The sequence below is a fragment of the Megachile rotundata genome, chromosome 4, assembly GCF_050947335.1.
Source record: "Megachile rotundata isolate GNS110a chromosome 4, iyMegRotu1, whole genome shotgun sequence".
Lineage (NCBI taxonomy): Eukaryota > Metazoa > Arthropoda > Insecta > Hymenoptera > Megachilidae > Megachile > Megachile rotundata.
In genome coordinates this window covers 11,872,839-11,892,864 of record NC_134986.1, presented here as the reverse complement: position 1 = coordinate 11,892,864, position 20,026 = coordinate 11,872,839, and the positions used below count along the sequence as shown (strand labels likewise).

General features: G+C 34.5%; 1 protein-coding gene across 2 annotated transcripts in view; it reads right to left on the bottom strand.

The window, feature by feature from the left end:
* Positions 1-8,727: 8,727 nt before the first annotated feature.
* The window catches only part of LOC100879792 (feminizer), a 55,062-nt gene continuing 43,763 nt past the window's right edge, over positions 8,728-20,026 (bottom strand). For both annotated transcript variants that reach the window (XM_012290975.2, XM_012290974.2), the window contains exon 11: positions 8,728-18,212. In XM_012290975.2, coding sequence (XP_012146365.1) covers positions 18,146-18,212 — 67 coding nt within the window. In that variant the 3' untranslated portion in view covers positions 8,728-18,145. The remainder of the gene's footprint in view (positions 18,213-20,026) is intronic.

Here is a 20,026-nt window from a genome sequence, read left to right as displayed (position 1 = left end):
GAATTTGAAATCGTCCGAATTTGCAATCTTCGGAATTTGCAAGCTTCCGAATTTGCAAGCTTCCGAATTTGAAATCGTCCGAATTTGCAAGCTTCCGAATTTGCAAGCTTCCGAATTTGCAATCTTCGGAATTTGCAAGCTTCCGAATTTGCATGCTTCCGAATTTGAAATCGTCCGAATTTGCAAGCTTCCGAATTTGCAAGCTTCCAAATTTGCAAGCTTCCGAGTTTGCAAGCTTCCGAATTTGAAATCGTCCGAATTTGCAATCTTCCGAATTTGCAAGCTTCCGAATTTGCAATCTTCCGAATTTGCAAACTTTCGAATTTGCATTCATCCGAAATTGGAATTTTTCCCAATTTGCAATCACCCGAATTTGAAATCTTCCGAATTTGGAATTTTCCAAATTTGCAATCTTCCGAATTTGAAATCTCCCGAATTTAAAATCCCGAATTTTGAATTTTCCGAATTTGAAATCTCCCAAATTAAAAATCTCCCGAATTTGAAATCTCACTATATCTGTCCACATTAAACTTAAATTACTACACACCTAAATTATTGAACACCTCACCTACAACATACTCGAATTCCTATTCTTAAAACCTCTCACTACTTTCCAACATTCTCTCAAATTTCCCATATTTCTCAAATTATTACAAATTTTCTACCCTCGCAAAGTATTTCTAAAATTCCATATTTACTTTCTACATTCCCCAAATTCCGACACTTGCGAGTCTCCCACTCGTATTATCTCTAAATCAAGTTCTCCTACGCGTGTGGATTTCAGCAAAATTTCATATCGTTGCAAAGTTAAGACTAATAACGCATCATGCGAAGCCCACCCAACATCTGACGACAAAGGAACGTCGCAGGGATTCTTACAGTCGGTTTCAACTGATTTTACCGTTTTACATGCTTTCTCGAACGTTATATTCACGGTTGTGATTCACCGACACGTGGGTGGACGACTATATAGAGCGAGAGAAACAAGCGCACGTGTACGGGCAATTTGCAACGTGCTCGCATTTCGGGGATGGAAAATGAAAGGTCGCGGAGAAAATCGAGCGCACGTGGATTCGAATCACTTTATGTTTCTATATATGCATTTCAGTTTAACACGTGCCGTACACGAGCTGTCGCAATTTCGATTGAAGCCAGTTTATGACACTGGTCACACTATTGAATTGAATGTGAAGTTTGGTTTTTGTTTTAGGAAATATTTGGTCAGTGATTTGATTTATGTTTGATTTAGTGTTTTGGAGTTAATATATGTATGTCAGATTTGGTATGTGTTAGATTTTATGTATGTTAAATTTGATATATTTGATAGGTTTAACTTGTGGTAGATTTAGCATATGTTAGATTTCGCATATGTTAAAAAGAAACTATGTTAAACTTAATATGTGTTAGGTTTAACACATGTCAGATTTAGCATGTGTTAGATTCAATATATACTAGATTTAACATATGTTAATCATAAGCTATATTAAATATAACATATGTTACAGTTAATATGTGTTAGATGTAACATATGTCACATTTGATATGTGTCAGATTTAACATATGTTAGATTCAATATATGTTAGATTTAGCATATGTTAATCATAATCTATGTTAGATATGACATATGTTAATCACAGTCTATGTTACATACAACATATGTTACAGTTAATATGTGTTAGATTTAACATATGTCACATTTGATATGTGTCAGATTTAACATATGTTAGATTCAATATATGTTAGATTTAGCATATGTTAATCATAATCTATGTTAGATATGACATATGTTAATCACAGTCTATGTTACATACAACATATGTTACAGTTAATATGTGTTAGATTTAACATATGTCACATTTGATATGTGTCAGATTTAACATATGTTAGATTCAATATATGTTAGATTTAGCATATGTTAATCATAATCTATGTTAGATATGACATATGTTACACTTAATATGCACTATATTTAACACATGTTAAATTTGGTAAGTGTCAAATTTACCATATGTTAAATTCAATATATGGACCGTTTATTTTGAAAGTGGTGCAAGTCCATTTTCTTTTGTTTCGAGAAAATTAAAGGTTAACATATCTGTCAATTACAAAATTTAGGCAAATTATATGAAGTCTGGCAATGTTTCTACTGTTTTATCAATATGTAATTTGGTTATATAAATTTGTTTTAGGCGTATTTTACTAAACTGATGTATACTTACGAGCTGCAAATGGACTTACACCACTTTCAAAATTAGACAATTGTAAAAATCGTTTAATTTCAATTTTGAAAAATCAAATATCACTTAAAATATACTTCATATTAATCCAATTTTGTTTACAAATAATGACACGACATAAAATAGAAGTAGTATTTTTAATTTTAAACGCTAATTACATTGTTAAAATTACAAGATATTGATAGTATTTACTTATGCTCTGCATGTGGCAGTGTTTCGAAATATGCATGATGCACCGGAGGTATATAAGGTAATAATTGCTTGATGTCTTTATATTTTTCGTAAGTAATAGGCCTAGCATTTTGGTACAAAGGCTCCAGGGTGATTTTTTCAAATTTTAGCGGTCTTCCAGGGCGTGTAGGTAATAAATTTATAGTTTTAAATTCTTTGTCCTTCATCGATGTTTTATATAAAATAGTGTATGGTGCACTTTTGAGAAACCTCATCCAACATATTTGCAACCAATTTACCTGTTCTCCATTACTGTTTTTTCTTGTCTGTTTTTTAATCGCATTTTGAAGATTCTTTATTGAAACGAAATTCTCTCGTTTCATTTCATGTAGAATGAATTTATCGTGTTTTCTACATTGTGTTATTACATCATAATAATCCTGTGGTGTGTATAGAAAATTCTTTTTTCGCAATGCCATTTCTATGATGCCAAAATCTGCATCGTTCGGAAGGTATGAATGCCCTGAGAGTAAAAATTTGTGATCAACTATGTTAATGTTATTTTCCAACGACTGGACAACCTTCAACCACATCAATGCCATTTGTAAATTTCGATTTTGCCCAGTACACATGTCACTGTAGGCAATAACATGGCTTTGAGTTGTTACATTTTCTAAATGCCTCAAACAGCAAGAAGCTACTTCTTGCGATCCCCTGGAAGCAATAGTTTCGTCCCACACATACATATTAACTTTATTGTCGTGGAAATTGTGAAAACCCTCGTTTAAAACATACATATTTCGCTTATAATATGCGATTGAAACAGATAATTTAGGGTAAGGTAAGGCTTTTTGTAAGTCAAAAGAGAAGGCAAAGTATTTATCAGGATTTTTTGATGCAAGAATTTTATCTTCTTGTAATGCTTTTCTTGCTAATTCAGCATCTTGCAAGTGTACATCATGTTTTTGTACAAGAATCGTTTTTTCTTCGTCATCAGTTGTTGTCTTAATTTTCATGTTTAAGAAATCGCATTTCGCACAGGTATCTTTACGTGGCAAATGGAAATGTAACTTGAAATCTCGTTTAAAGATTTTCCTGTATGTCCATTCATTAACTGAACTCAAGTTATTTTCCTTGCATTTTTCTAAATATAAATTATACATTTTTCTTATGTTTAATTCAGGATTTAAAAACATCCGTTCTGGATTTTGGGATCGAGTATAGTGACTTTCAAATGCCGGAAAGCTTTTTATGTGTTCTATCACTGTATTCGTCATTAGCTCACTAGTTCTTCTGCAAGACCCATCCATTTTTCCACGCATGTCTTTCGGAATATTCTCATGCGCTTTTAGGATACGATCAATTCGTCCAGTAGATATTTGGAAAGTATCAATGAAAAACTTCTTACATACTAAAATGTTTCCACCAGAAGTAACCACGTAAAATTTATAAGCATATGCCCTCATAGTGCCCGAATTATTTCTAGGTCTTCTTCTATTGACAGTTTCACGTTGAACATTACAATGGAGAAATATATTTTGCTTATTAAAATCACCTATATTCCAGAACTTATCAAAAATTTCTTTTCGTTGTGTTTCACTAATACGTTCTACACATTTCTTCGAGCAATTACAATTTTTTGATTCAAATTTTTTTGCTGGAATGAATTTTCCTCTTTTTGTATAGTATTTTTGTCCAGTATTTCGCTTAATTTTGTTTATTTGTTGCATATATTTTTCTTTCCTTTGTTCTGCAGAATGTAAGTTGTCAGTAACAATATCCTCATCTGATGAAGATTCTACCTCTATTATTCTTCTTCTCTTTTTACGATTCGGTAATTTGTTGTTCATAGAGGAATTATCTTCATCCTCTGAATCTAAGATTATTCTTCTGTTTATATTCATGGGCTTTATTTCTGTGTGAATTTATTTAAAATTAAATAAAATAAAGATTTTCAATTGTCTTAAAATAATATTGATTTACCATTTGTTCTTACCTATATCACTATCTGAAGTTAATATGAAGTTATCCATTTTAGGAAAAAAATATAATAAATAACCTAAATTAATAACTCTTGATACGTAATATGACACGTAATATAAAACAAATGTAAATCATAATATAAAACAATTGTAAAACAACAGGCTACTGATCGGCAACCATCTGCTAAGCCATCTACCTCTGTCAATTGGACTTACACCACTTTCATAATCGATGATTATGCAATTTCATTTACCGACCAATTTTAAATTATACAAAACATGGAAATTTTTTAAGAAATTAAATACGGACTAATTATATATAAAAAGTGTACATTAAATTAAGCATGAATTACGTGATATCTCATTTTTTTTCAAAAATGGACTTACACCACTTTCAAAATAAACGGTCCATATGTTAGATTTAACATATGTTGGATTTAATACATGTTAGATTTAACATATGTCGGTTAGATTGAACTAAAATCTTATTACACAAGATATTACTTAAACGTTTCCTCAACGAATAAGGAGAATTATTCAGATCTCCGTTTAATCATCACTGACCATCTAACCATATTCCCTTCTAGGACATGAATCACTATTCATAGGAATATTTGCAACACAATTTTCATAAACCAAAACTGACACATTAGAAGTATCATTTACTGCAACCTCGCTGTACACGTCTTTCTTGAGTTTGAAAAACATTCTTACCTTTTATGTGATACATCATTGCCAGAATAAGTCTTCGTTCCATTTGTACCATAACAGATAAAAAACTCCATTATACTTGACATTGTTTTTTCGATAAAATACCATAAACTGAAAGCTCCAAGGTTGTGTATGCAGTTGAAGAAAATTGAAATATCTTTTTGACCAAAGACCATTATAAGAACTAGTCATTTCAGCTAAAAAAGAAGAGGATCAAAGTATGTTGAAAATGCAGTTAAAATAAAAAAAGTAAGCGTTCTTATATTCACATCAGTTTATTTTTACTTGAATGAAGTTCGATTGAGAAAGATCGTCTCGATATGTTTCTTTGTTATGCAAAATACGTTCATACAAAAGATTCTTAGCATTCGAGAAACCAGGATTATTGATTAATCGTTACCTGAGAGGTGAGTTGATCATCAATTATAGTAGTGTGTTTATTTTTTTGTTCTTGGAAATAAATTTATTTATCTCTAAAATTGTACTTATTTTTAATGTAAAAATTACATATAAATATACACGAATGGCTTCTTTAATATCAGACATGTTGTTTGATTGATACCAAACAAAATAATTGTATGTTCGATAAGATTTTAGGAATTTGGAGTTTTTCGAATTTAGAATTTTCCGAATTTGAAATTTTCCGAATTTGGAATTTGCCGAATTTGAAATTTCCCGAATTTGCACTCTTCCGAATTTGCAATCTTCCAAATTTGAAATCTCCCGAATTTGGAATTTTCCGAATTCGCAATCTTCCAAATTTGCAATCTTCCGAATTTGCACTCTTCCGAATTTGCAATCGTCCGAATTTGAATTCTCCCGAATTTGAAATCTTCCGAATTTGAAATTTCCCGAATTCGGAATTTTCCAAATTTGAAATCTCCCGGATTCGGTATTTTCCGAATTCGCAATCTTCCGAATTTGCACTCTTCCGAATTTGCACTCTTCCGAATTTGCAATCTTCCAAATTTGATATCTTCCGAATTCGAATTCTCCCGAATTTGGAATTTTCGAAACTTGAAATCTTCCGAATTTGAAATCTCCCGAATTTGACGAAACCTCGCGATCGAACGAAACACTCGAAGACCAAAATACATCCAAAACATAGTTAAAATAAAAAAGGTGCCTTCTTACGTCCACATCAGTTTAAATTCCATTGAACATTACTTCGACATGTTATGCAGTATACGTTCATACAAAAGACTGATCATTCGAGAAGCTGATTAGGTTCATCTATTAATCGCTACCTGTCGGTCATTAATAATGCGACTGCGTTGTTAGTTTCTCGGAATTAAGTCGCGTTACAATAAGAAGTCTCGCGTAAATTGACGTAAGAAGTCAATAAGTGTCAAGCACTCGTTGTAATTGCTTCGCAGCTTCTCGAACAAGCATAAACAGTGGCCGTTAGACTCCGCGTATGCGCTTTTACGCGAGCAGACTGCGTTTGTGTTATTCGCGAAATTTGCATAAGTCAGTAACCTGGTGGTTGCATGACGCGATAGTATTTCTCGGACAATTATCGACTAATTGTTCGACGAGAACGTGTTCGTTCCGGTTATTTATTACGGCTCTAGCTTGTTTTCCTGTTAAACGATTACGTTTCGCTGGCCGGAAAATTGGAATCACGGAGGAGAACCGATTGTAACTGGTTCGATATGGAAGATGGCTCATTGTACTTTCAGTGTTTGCGAGAAAAGTAGGTTTCAAGATTTTATGATAGTTTGTGTTGTATTAAATGAACCAATTCAATCCACTTTATTTTTGTTTCTGAACGTAAGAACTTCTGCAGGAATAAAATCGAACTGTTTGTAAGATGGCGATCGGTTGTTGACGAAAAAAATATTATTCAAGTGTAAGAGCTATTTTGAAACTTTACGAAAATATGCACGAATTTATGTACTGATTTGCTAGTTATTTTGCGTATTTATTTCAAGCATTTTACATCATCTTGTATTAATTACATCAAGCATGTAAGTTCAAGAATTTAATTAGCAATACGTGGCAGAACTGAACAAATTATACACGCATCCAGAATAATTTAGCAGTAAGTATAAAGGTAACTCTTAAATGCTACACAGAGCTAGTTAAGAGCTACGACTGAATAATTACATCAATCAAAAAATTCCAAAAAAATCGTTTTCCTGAATTTAACAAGCTCAAATACAGCAACATTAAAAGTTCCTATTCTAATTCAAACACCGACTCAGTCATTTCACAGTTTAATTCCACGGAGCAATAAAATCACCGGGAAAATCGATTTCCGTCTCTTTCGAAACGAGAGTCACGTACAAGTTCAAATAATTTCAGTGTACGCGCGCTATTGACGTCAGACTCGCTTTATTTTTGATACTGCGACGTGGGACCCACGAATCGCGCGTATCACACGGAAATCACACATTGTGTCGCAAAACTGATTAATCGTGACGACGCAAGAATTGCGTTCGTTAAATATCGTGCACACCGGTGAAGTTTGCATAGTGTTTAATAATCCTTTGTGTAACTACAATGGAGTTTGTTGAACAACTTGATTGCATCGCGGATAGGTATTCTAACGCGCTTCCCTACTTTTGAAACAGATGTGTCATTTATATATTATTGACAAAAATCATTTACATTAATAATTAAACATCTCATTTTTTTTCTGCATAATTAATGAAATAGGGAATTTATGCACTTGAGTTGATGGAGATTTGCAGATATAGGGATTTGGGGTTATAAGAAGTTGGAGATATAAGGATTTGGGGATATTGGAATTTGGAATCTAAGGATATGGGGCTTGAGGGATTTGGGATCTAGCCATTTGAGCATCTAGACATTTATGGACCTAGGGGATTTGGGCAACTAGAGATTTTGGGAACTAGGGATATGTGGATCTAGGGATTTTGGGAACTAGCGATATGGGGATCTAGGGATATGGGGAACTAGGGATATGGGAGTCTAGAGATTTTGGGAACTAGTTATATGTGGATCTAGGGATTTTGGGAACTAGCGATATGGGGATCTAGGGATATGGGGAACTAGGGATATGGGAGTCTAGGGATTTTGGGAACTAGTTATATGGGGATTTAGGGATTTCGGGAATTAGGGATATGTGGATCTAGGGATCTTGGAAACTAGGGATATGGGACTCTAGGGATATGGGGAACTAGGTATTTTGGGAACTAGGGACATGGGGGTCTAAGGATTTTGGGAACTAGTTATATGGGGATCTAGGGATTTTGGGAACTAGCGATATGGGGATCTAGGGATTTTGGGAACTATCGATATGGGGATCTAGCGACTTTGGGATTTAGGAATTTTTGAGTCTAGGGAACTTGGAAATATAGGGAATTTGGGAATCTAAGGAATTTGAGAATCTAGGGAACTTGGGAATTTAGAAACCTAAGGAATTTGGAAATCTAGAGACTTCCCGAGATCATCTTCGAAATTTGGTATATATGGGAATTTTGGAGATAACCTAATTTAGGGACGTTACGATCTCTGGACAAAATAATTTGGAAATGCAGAAATTTAAGGATATAGTCACTTTTGAATGTAGGGACTCCGTGATTTGAGAGTTTGAGCACGTAAGAATTTAAAAATAAAAAAATTTGCAAGTTGAAAATTTGTCAATCTGTAAATTAAATATTTGAACTTGTGGAAATTTTGAAATTTGCAAAATATAAATTAAAAAAACTTACAAATGTTTGAGAAAGTGAAATTTCAGAAATTCTCGAAATATATTTCGGTACGTCTATAAAGCACAATACGCACGTAATAATAGAAGGGAAACAAAACCAATTCATTGCTGAAATTTCCCCCGAAATATCCATACAATTAAACAACAAAGACACAGAAACAGTATCATGCGTAATTCCGACAATTTTAGCCTCTCGTGGCTCCAGGCCTGCAGTACGAGATTAGACCATAAATAAAACTCGCGTTTCAATAGCGTGGTGCAATCATGCCATAAATACAAAGTCTTTACGGTCAATTCTCCGCAGGGAATGGTCTCGTAGGAGAGCGGGGTCAGATAAAAGGTGCTATCAAGGATCGTTACTTTTCTAAACAGCATTACAAACAATTGTCCGGCTGTAAAACGTGCACGTGTCTTCGGGGTATAATATGGAGTAGTCTTTGTCGACGAGATTGTTAAGTGGAACCAGTTCGAGCCAGTCGTAAGGAGTCGAATCGTAGCTTGGTGACGTTAATCAATCAGGCCAGGTCCCGAACCGATCAGTTCAGAAGACCCGGCCAAGGAAACAACCATCGTATGATCGTTTAACCCGTTCGAGATACTTGGCTCGTTCATAGAAACGATCCCCAACGATTTTCTTTCTATTTTTCAACTCCGTCAACCAACAGCTCGATGCAGAATGCACCGTCTATGAACGCGCGATACGATTTGCAGCAACATGAGAACCTGATATATCTGCTTATAATGTTAACCGATCACGTGATATTTTAAAAGGCTGAACTTTTCAGGTGACGCAAGTCGGTGATCCCTGACCTGTGACGTTTATTTCAAGTGCTATGAACTCGAATTGATTAACTGTGTTTTTGATTTAGGTAGACACGTGCTGTGGTGTTCGAGAAGTTTCAGTTGGATGTTTGGATTTGTTAGTTTAGGGATTTTTTACGGTAATTGTTTGGGCAATTTGGGGATTTTGGGATGGAGGAATGGAGAGTTTAGGAAGGCGGAAATTTGGGGGTTTAGGGATTTAGAAGATTGAGGATTTAGGGATTTGGGGATTTGGAAATATAGGAATTTTTATATTTGGGATTTTGGGAATTTGAGAATTTTGGGACTTGAGAGTTTGGAAATGTAAGAATTTGGGGATTTGGGAGTTTGGAAATGTGAGAATTTGGAAACTTGAGAATTTGGTGACTTGAGAGTTTGGAAATGTAAGAATTTGGTGACTTGAGAGTTTGGAAATGTGAGAATTTGGAGACCTGAGAGTTTGGGGATTTAAGAGTTTGGAAATGTGAGAGTTTGGGGATTTTAGAGTTTGGAAATGTAAGAATTTGAGGATTTGAGAGTATGGAAATGTGAGAATTTGGTGACTTGAGAGTTTGGGGATTTGAGAGTTTGGAAATATGAGAATTTGGAGACTTGAGAGTTTGGAAAATGTGAGAATTTGGGTGCTTGAGAGTTTGGGGATTTTAAAGTTTGGAAACGTAATAATTTGGGGATTTGAGAGTTTGGAAATGTGAGAATTTGGGGATTTGAGGAATTAGAGGTTTGAGAATTTGGGGATTTGAGAGTTTGGAAATATAATAATTTGGGGATTTGAGGAATTGGAGATTTGAGAATGTGAGGATTTGAAAAGTTGTAAATTTGACAATTTAAAGATTCAAAAATTTGGAGATTCAAGAATTTGAAGTTTGACAATTTTGGTATTTAAGACTTCACAGGTTTGATAATTCTAAAATTCTAAAATTTATTATTGATCTGAAAATTTATCAATACAAGAGTCTGACGATTTAACAGTTTGAAGATACAACCCCCAAAATTTTAAGACAGGAATTTTGAAAGTTGAAAATTTAAGAATCATTAAAAATGTAAATAATTCACCATCTCAAATCTAACTAATTAACCATCTCTCACTAAAAATGAATCACGAGGTGATAATAAACAACAATTTACACAGTCTATTCGACTATGGTTATTACCACAAAAAGTGCAACAATTCCGTAAGTTTTCGATGAACCGTCTTACTAAAAACGTTTGCACACCTTGAAGCGTGTAATGCATACGCAAACATCACATGCTCGATGTTCAAACGTTGGATGCAACAAAATTTTGTGTTTGCTATATTCCTGACCGAGATAACGTGACATAATTATTTACTTCGTATTAGTATATGATAACATCACGTGAACGTTGATGATCTCGTGACTCGAGATGCGAAAGCACATGCGGTACGATTTTCTGTTAGATTTCGCTAACTCATTTGTGCAAGCATTTCGTAGTTGAAGACGAACGTTTCGTATGTGAATAAGAAAATTAATGCTAATTCGTGTGCTAAGAGATATGTTGTTAATGTTGGATGTATGGGTTTCATGAAATCATGCAAGCTTTATTTTATGTGGTGTGGATGAGGTATGTAATTCTTTTTGAAGTGCAATGGAGGAGGGAATTGAGAATAGTCGTTGTGGGAATAGTTTTGATATATTGCATAGTGTATGTACGGATGTCAAGACACGAGTTGGCGCGTTCGAATTTGCAAGAATTCGAATATGGAATTTTTCCGAATTTGGAATTTTCCGAATTTGGAATTTTCCGATTTTGCAAGCTTCCGAATTTGAAATTTTTCGAATTTGGAATCTTCCGAATTTGCAATCTTTCGAATTTGGAATTTTCCGAATTTGCAAGCTTCCGAATTTGAAATCGTCTGAATTTGCAATCTTCCGAATTTGCAATCTTCCGAATTTGCAAAGCTTCCGAATTTGCAAGCTTCCGAATTTGCAAGCTTCCGAATTTGCAAACTTCCGAATTTGAAATCGTCCAAATTTGCAATCTTCCGAATTTGGAATCTCCCGAATTAGAAATCTCCCGAATTTGCAATCTTTCGAATTTGGAATTTTCCGAATTTGGAATCTCCCGAATTAGAAATCTCCCGAATTTGAAATCTTCCGAATTTGAAATCTCCCGAATTTGAATTCTCCCGAATTTGCAATCTTCCGAATTTGGAATCTCCCGAATTAGAAATCTCCCGAATTTGACATCTTCCGAATTTGAAATCTCCCGAATTTGAATTCTCCCGAATTTGCAATCTTCCGAATTTGGAATCTCCCGAATTTGAAATCTCCCGAATTAGAAATCTCCCGAATTAGAAATCCCCCGAATTAGCAATTCCCCGAATATGCAATTTGTGTCGTAGCTCTTCTAAACCCCAGGGTCCGCCTCTCACGCGCCAACGCATGGGTTGACAACGGTACCTGCATTCGCAATAGAGACTCCACTTAATATCACCTTGCCTAATTTCCAAAATTAGTAAACTCCTCAAACCCCCATACTCCAAATTCTCAATTCTTAAAACCCTTAGATCCTCAACTCCCTAAATACAAAATCTATGGATCCCATTGCGCTTCACAGAAGTCCAAGATTACCGTAACAATTAGATACAGAAGATGTGCAATACAGAAGATACTCTATCAAGTCAGTTCTCTCCTATCAAGAAATATTACATAAAATAGTTAATAAATCGAGAAAGTTGGAAATAATTCAATGACAAAAGTACCTCCTACAAAACGACATTTATGACTGTGACATATTAATTTGAAGCTCAAGCTCCGCTTAAACTGATTAGATAAACGCTTTATTCTTCGTACAAATCAGCTGATCCTTTGTTGGGGTAAACAATAGGTCGATCTGTTCATAGCATGGCATTGTTCGTCGAGGAATATTCAATTCCCAGTCGTTTATCTTCCAAAATAGCTATGAATTTTTTGTTATGTCATCGGGGATCTGTTTTCAGTTATACAACCGATTTGGGAATTGTTTATATATATAAATTACAAAATTTTTTTCTACATAAACAAAATGTATTTTAATTTCTTAAACAAAATGCAGTCACATCTTCATTTTTCCTATCGCACTGTATATTATTTTCTTAACAGAATGATTTTAAAGTAGTTTAATCGACAAAAGCATTAGGTGTAATATTAAAAAAAAAACAATTCGTAAGATATTTCAAATTCATTACAATTTTTACAAATTTTCTCAACTTTCAATTTTAAATAATCTATTTTACTACTTTAAACAATAATACATTTTTACATACAATTCTCCTAAAATTTTATACAAAAATAAACAAGAACTTATATAAGAAAAATTGATGTAAAAAATGTATAGTTTTATTAAAGACACTGATAGATAAAATAGCATAGGACGCAACTGATGCGTCACACATTTCGAGTGCCATCAAAAGGTATAGTCTTAAATACCATTTAAGGGTATGTACATAGAATTAACCTCTTTAAAACAATCATTCACAAATACATTTTGTTTCCATTATCACAAACTTGTATTATAAAAAACAAGATGAATTATTTCTCATCCGTAATTCTCTGCGGACGAAATTTTCCCCTTGCAGATTCGTGGTAAATAATTCGCGGATATGGCTTCTGAATGTGCACATGAATCAAACTTCCATAAGGAGAATGAATAAAATAAAAAGAAAGAAATATACGAAGAAAGATATTCGCGTAAATCGAGCGTTGAATATTAACGAGTGGAACTTCCTGAGGTCGGAAGAATAACGCGTGACCGAGACGAAATCTCTTGGTCGAGACAGACTGTTTGTGATAATGGTAAACTCAAGCAACGAGGAAGCATTCAAGGTCTTGTCGCAAAAAAATGCAGAAAAGATATTTACTTTCGGTAAAAAAGTTACGAATGTGTTACCATTTCGACCACGAGATTTTTCCTGCTGAGATATCTGGCATTTCGTACGAATTTTTCGGTGATTATTTACATGAATCTTGGCACGAGGTCTTGGGAGGCCATTTTGAAAATATATGGTCCGTAATATGTCTGACCTATCACATTATATTGGACGATTGTGCAAATTTTTTGAAGAATGTGTAAATACAAATTTCTTTGATTATGTTCCAAAATCTGCGAGGCACTTTATGTGAAGAAATTAATTTATTGTCTTATGTTAGGTAGCCAATTTTGTTAATTTATAGCAAGGAAGCTATCTGCTGCAATTCATTCAAAAATTTTATGATGTATAAATTTGATGATGATCTCTTGAACAATGCAAAATACAACATACTTTATGCGTAGCGTTTTCGAACTTGAACAATGAAACTTATAATAATACCAATAATTATTCTTCTCTGCTACAAAATAAAAATCTTTAATTCTTCAGTCGTAATTCTCTAAACATAAAAGTTCTAAAATTCTAAAATAATTGTACGTCTGATAAGATTTTCGGAATTTGGAGTTTTCCGAATTTGGAATTTTCCGAATTTGGAATTTTCCGAATTTGAAATTTTCCGAATTTGGAAATTTCCGAATTTGAAATTTCCCGAATTTTGAATTTTCCAAATTTGAAATCTTTCGAATTTGGAATCTTCCGAATTTGAAATTTTCAAAATAAAAATCTTTAATTCTTCAGTCGTAATTCTCTAAACATAGAAGTTCTAATATTCTAACTTTGTCATGTATAAAAAATACTTATAAAAAAATGAAATAAACTGATAAACGTGGAAGTAGAAGATCGTAACTGCGTACCATTTCGAAGTTAATCAGAATCAAACTTAAAATTCAGTAATACTAATAATATGAATCACGTTTGACACGTGTGAACTGTAGGTGCGTCACAAGTGTGGCACGATATTATAATGCAAGGGGTTAAAAATGTTAATAATAAAACAGAATATAAATTACTTAAGCATCGTGCAGTGTACCATCATATTGATTCTCGTTGTCCTTCGTTTTTCTACGTAATCAATCTTTCATTAAGAGCAGAATCGCTGAATGAAGAGAGGGTGTTGATGACGACAGCACTTTGTTACATTATGACGTAAGAAAAATTAATCACGCAAGGAATGTTGCTTTTGTGCGAAACACCGTAAGATTTGAAGGTCGATTAAATTTCCGACACTACGGATGACCGCGCAATGATAATCGATAGAATGCACTTTTGAACGGACTATCTTTACGTCGATGTAACTAAGCAGATAGAGAGGGTAAGGGGTACCTTTCTAGATTGCTACATCATTCTGATAACACTTTAATATTGAATAATAGTAGAATAGATTTATGCAATTAAATGTTTTAGTGAAATATTTTTGAGGGTATTGCGACGTTTAATTTTATATTTCAATCATTTTTATTTGTTAGGTATGTATTGTTTTATTGCTTTATCGTTGGATTTAATTTATTCTATTCATATGATTTTGCTCATCTCAAATGCACTATTTAAGGTAGGGAATTTTTGTTAGGTTAAGACTCATTTTCGAAGATAGTCATTTTTCAAGATCCATCACTTGTTAGTAATATTTTTTGAAATTTTGGATTCTAAAATTTAAAATTCCAAAATTGCAAGGCCAAGACTTCAAAAACTCAAAATTCTCAATTTTCAAAGTCCCAAATTCCCCAAATCCCAAATTCCTCAAATTCCAAATTTCCTAAATCCCATATTCCCCAAATTCCAAATTTCCCAAATTCCAAATTTCCCAAATTCCAAATTTCCCAAATTCCAAATTTCCCAAATCCCAAATTCCCCAAATCCCAAATTCCCCAAATCCCAAATTTCCCAAAACCCAAATTCCAAATTTCCCAAATCCCAAATTCCCCAAATTCCAAATCCCAAATTCCCCAAATCCCAAATTCCCCAAATCCCAAATTGCCCAAATCCCAAATTCCCCAAATCCCAAATTCCTCAAATTCCAAATTCCTCAAATTCCAAAATTCCCAAAATTCAAAAGCCCCAAATCTAAAAATCTTCAAATCCAAAAGTCCCCCAATTCAAAAATCTCCAAACCCCAAATAATCTAAATTTAAAAACAAAATGACGTGTCCTAAACCGTAAACACCATTAACGTGTATAAACAAATGATTCACCGCAACCTAACAATCCTTGAGGCTATTATACCATAATCATGTTATAGCATTCTGTTCTTTTGTTTTTTTCCCGTTACAAACTAAGTAATAAAGTAACAAACAACCTCGAGTGATTTCATCGAAAGGGGAAGCGTCAACTTGTCGACGGCAAGATAAACAATGGCTAAGAACGTAAAACGCGCAAAGTTGGTCAAACCATGACACAAAAGCTGGTATCTCTGAAAATATTAGCAACTTTACACAATCTATTTTCCGAGGTGGTCGCAGGTAAACTCGCGGACCGATATTATGATTCACCAAGGTTCACGGTGGAGTAGAGCTGTCCCTGAGAGTTTGCACTTGTCGCTGGAACAAGGTTAACGATTCCTCGTTAGAGGTTAACGCGCGAAACGGACCCGGAATTCAATTTCAGTGTATTTTTTTCTTTTTCATTCGCCGTTACGCGGACATTGAAACTCCGGCGACTTTACGATACCTGCTTCGCTGAACACACAATAATGTCCTTAACCTTACTAACATGTTCATACAAACCGGTTAAAACTAATCTTGCATCAATTACAATCGTACAGTTTTAATACTCTACTGTTTCCTGATATTTTATTACATAAACCCTAATATTTAAATAACGGAATTTGTAAACTTACTGATACAATGACGTTTATTCCGCATTCTGTAACCTTCGAATGACGAAGACTTAATTATTATTGCCGAATAACGTCCCGTTAGAAAGTAAAGTAAAGATAAGTTAGGAAAATGTGTCAGCGTTTTCCTTGAAAGCATCAAAACGTCAACTGTTGTCGCTCGAACCAATGATAAAAAGGGAAATAAATTTTACATGATAGTATCGAAGTCTCATAGGTTCTAGAAACTCCGTACATGGCATTGGCGTAATCAGAATTTTTGTGCGAGGACCAACATTACATTGCTACATATTAATTTATGACACTGTGAATTATTACGCTTTATATTGCCATTCGCTGTATTGGCTACGCGTTACATCGCCGTTTGTTATATCACCATAGTTTACAGATTGCTACGCCGGTAGTTCACTACGTGTTACCTCGCCACGCATAATATTGCCACGCGTTATATCGCCACGCATTATACCGCCACGCGTTATATTGCCATATCATAGAGATCACAATATATTAGATTTCCACGCGTTATATCACCATATATTACAAATTGCTACGTATTAGAATGTCACGCGTTATATCACTATATATTACAAATTGCTACGTATTAGATTGTCACGCGTTATATTGCCGCGCGTTATATCGTCACATGTTATACTTCCATATCATAGAGATTATGATATATTAGATCTCCACGCATTACATCACCATATATTACAAATTGCTACGTATTAGATCGTCACGCGTTATATTGCCGCGCGTTGTATCGCCGCATATTACATCACCACACCTTACAGATCGCTACATATTAAATCCCCACGTGTTATATCACCGTACATTAGAAATTGTTACGTGTTGGATTACCACACATTACATCGCCACACGTTATATCAGCACACATCGGAAATCGTTACGCGCTGCCTCACTATATGTTATAAATAATCATGCGTTGTATCGTCATACGTTATTAGTAAATCTTGTGTTATATTGCCACGCGTTATATCACCAATCACTAAAAACATGCGTTAAATTCCTATATGGCCACGCATTATATCGCTACATTACGAAAGAGTAAGTAGTTCCACCTTACCTAGCTACGCCACTGGTATACGACTGAAAAATTTCCACACCCGTTATCGTTACAACTTATCACAATATCGAGATATCGCATACCAGCTGGATTGTGATCGATAAGAAGCTGTTATCGAAGGAGCCGTTCAATAAATTACAACGGAATGAAAAGGACTTAGGTCGCAGCTATGTGAAACACTATCAATCTTTTATCACGAGTCAGCTATCGATTCGACCATCGGGGATTTCCCGCCTTGGATTTTTCTTTTAACTGCGTTTTTATTGCTGCCATTCGTATTGATCAATTTCGAAATTCGATCGGGCTTAAGTGTTCTTTGCATATAACGAGTTAATTTACGATCACGCTATATGTCCCCATACACGATTACGTAATTAAAACTTCAGCGTATTTCATCCCACATTCATAGTAAAAACTTGTCAACTTTTATGACCGTTCGAGAATCCTTAAGATTACAAAAAAGAGCTTTAGTGGTTTGATCACACATTCCAATACGACAATTCGCTGTAATATTCTACAAATCGCCCGTAATTATTCGGGCAAAAGAAAAGGAAAGAAATGAACTGTTGTCGGCATGCGTGTTAGTCGCCGAAAAGCGGCGAGAACAGGAGCGTAAATGGTCATAGATCAGGCCACGGGACGTGGACGAGTAAAAGAACATAAAAGAAGATACCAAGGAGGGAAGAAAGGAAGGACGGGATATAAGAGGATGGTGGTTTTGTGAGTCTCCCCGTCTGCATTCCATGGCGCAGCCAACAACCTCAGAAGTGTAGTTGCATGGGGAGCAAAGCAAAGCAGAAAAGACCAGACCGAACTAACAAGAAGAGCCTGAAACAAAGATAACATTCGTCGATAGCAACAACCACATAGTACATACACTTCTTTTCGTTTCTTTGCATTATTGAAGTTTTGAAGGCAAATTGATTTTCAAACTTTTGTGGGATTTTCGAGTTTTAGAATTTTGGGAATTTGGGATTTTGGAAGGGTTTGAAGTTTGGAATATGAGAATTTTTGAATTTGGGAATTTTAGGATTTTGCGAATTTGGAATTTTAGGATTTTGCAAATTTGGAATTTGGGATTTTGCAATTTTAGGATTTGGGATTTGGAATTCGCAATTTTGGTATTGGGAATCTTGGAATTCGAAATTTTGGAATTCGGAATTTTGGAATTCGGAATTTTAGAATTCGGAATTTTAGAATTCGGAAATTTGGAATTCGGAATTTTGGAATTTGGAAGCTTGGAATTCGGAATTTTGGAATTCGGAATTTTAGAATTCGGAAATTTGGAATTCGGAATTTTGGAATTTGGAAGCTTGGAATTCGGAATCTTGGAATTCGAAATTTTGGAATTCGGAATTTTGGAATTCGGAATTTTGGAATTCGGAATTTTGGAAATCGGAAATTTGGAATTCGGAATTTTGGAATTCGGAAGCTTGGAATTCGGAATTTTGGAATTCGGAATTTTGGAATTCGAAATTTTGGAATTTGGAATTTTCGAATTCGGAAATTTGGAATTCGCAATTTTTGAAACTCAGAATTTTAAGAACTTAAAATTTAAGAATGTGAGAATTCTATATATTTCCTATAACAGCAATTACTTGAATAAAATATTGCTAATTAATAGTCATCGATAAACTCATTTCCGTTAACAATCTACTTGAGACCACAAAAATATATTTTTTACTACCACTTGCGAATCTTGATTCAATATAATTTTTGTGATCGAAGAGAATCGAAGCAATGCAACTTCGTGATCAAGGTGGAAGAACCTTTTCTTTGGCGCGTGAAGAAGAAGAAGAAGAAGAAGAGGTAGATCTTCGTCGAAGGAAATAAGAAGCAAATGAATAAATAGGGGTACCTTGGCTCGAACAAAGAGGCTAGGTATATAACCCTGGTCTGCAGAAGTTAGAGAAGAAGAGCGAAGGAAGAAGACGAAGGAAGTTCTTGGAAGGGTTCCAAATATGTATTAGAACCTGTTCTTACAGTAAAGAAATAACGTGATCGCTCGTATTTCATGAAGTATGAAATTAATTTCAACGGTACAGATCTTAGGTAACCTTTCATAAATGTCTCTTGTCAAGGTACAGATTAAAATAAAATTTCTACATACTTCAAAGCCAACTTTCAAAAATTACTACAACTTTGCATAGCACGTTTAATGGTCCTGTTTCTGGACAATTTTCCTCCCCATTTCCCCTTTTCGCGGTGTTTTTTTGATCTTCTGGTGTATTTGCTCGGCAACAAGGTTGTACCAAAGTATGATTCCCAGAGTTTGCGCGAGTAAACACAATGGAAGTTATTTACCTCGTGCACTTTGCGTTTCCGCGGAAAAGCAGACAATTGATGCTTCTCTGAAAACTTCGTAGTATCTTATTCGCGCTTTAATGCACCATTATATGAGGGAAACCGTTTCATCGCTTCGAATCGTATTTTTGGAGCGAAAAACCAGGCGCTTGACGCAGAAGCGGAACACTGAATGTTTTGCTGAAACTGTTTTACATAAAGGTACACGATACAGCGCTGCGTAGAACGAGCAAAATTATTGATTTTTGTCTGAACTTAACTGGAAGTTGGGGTCTCGATCCTTATCTTCTTTTCAATTGTAAAGAATTTAGTATTAGACTAGTTTACTGTACTACTTT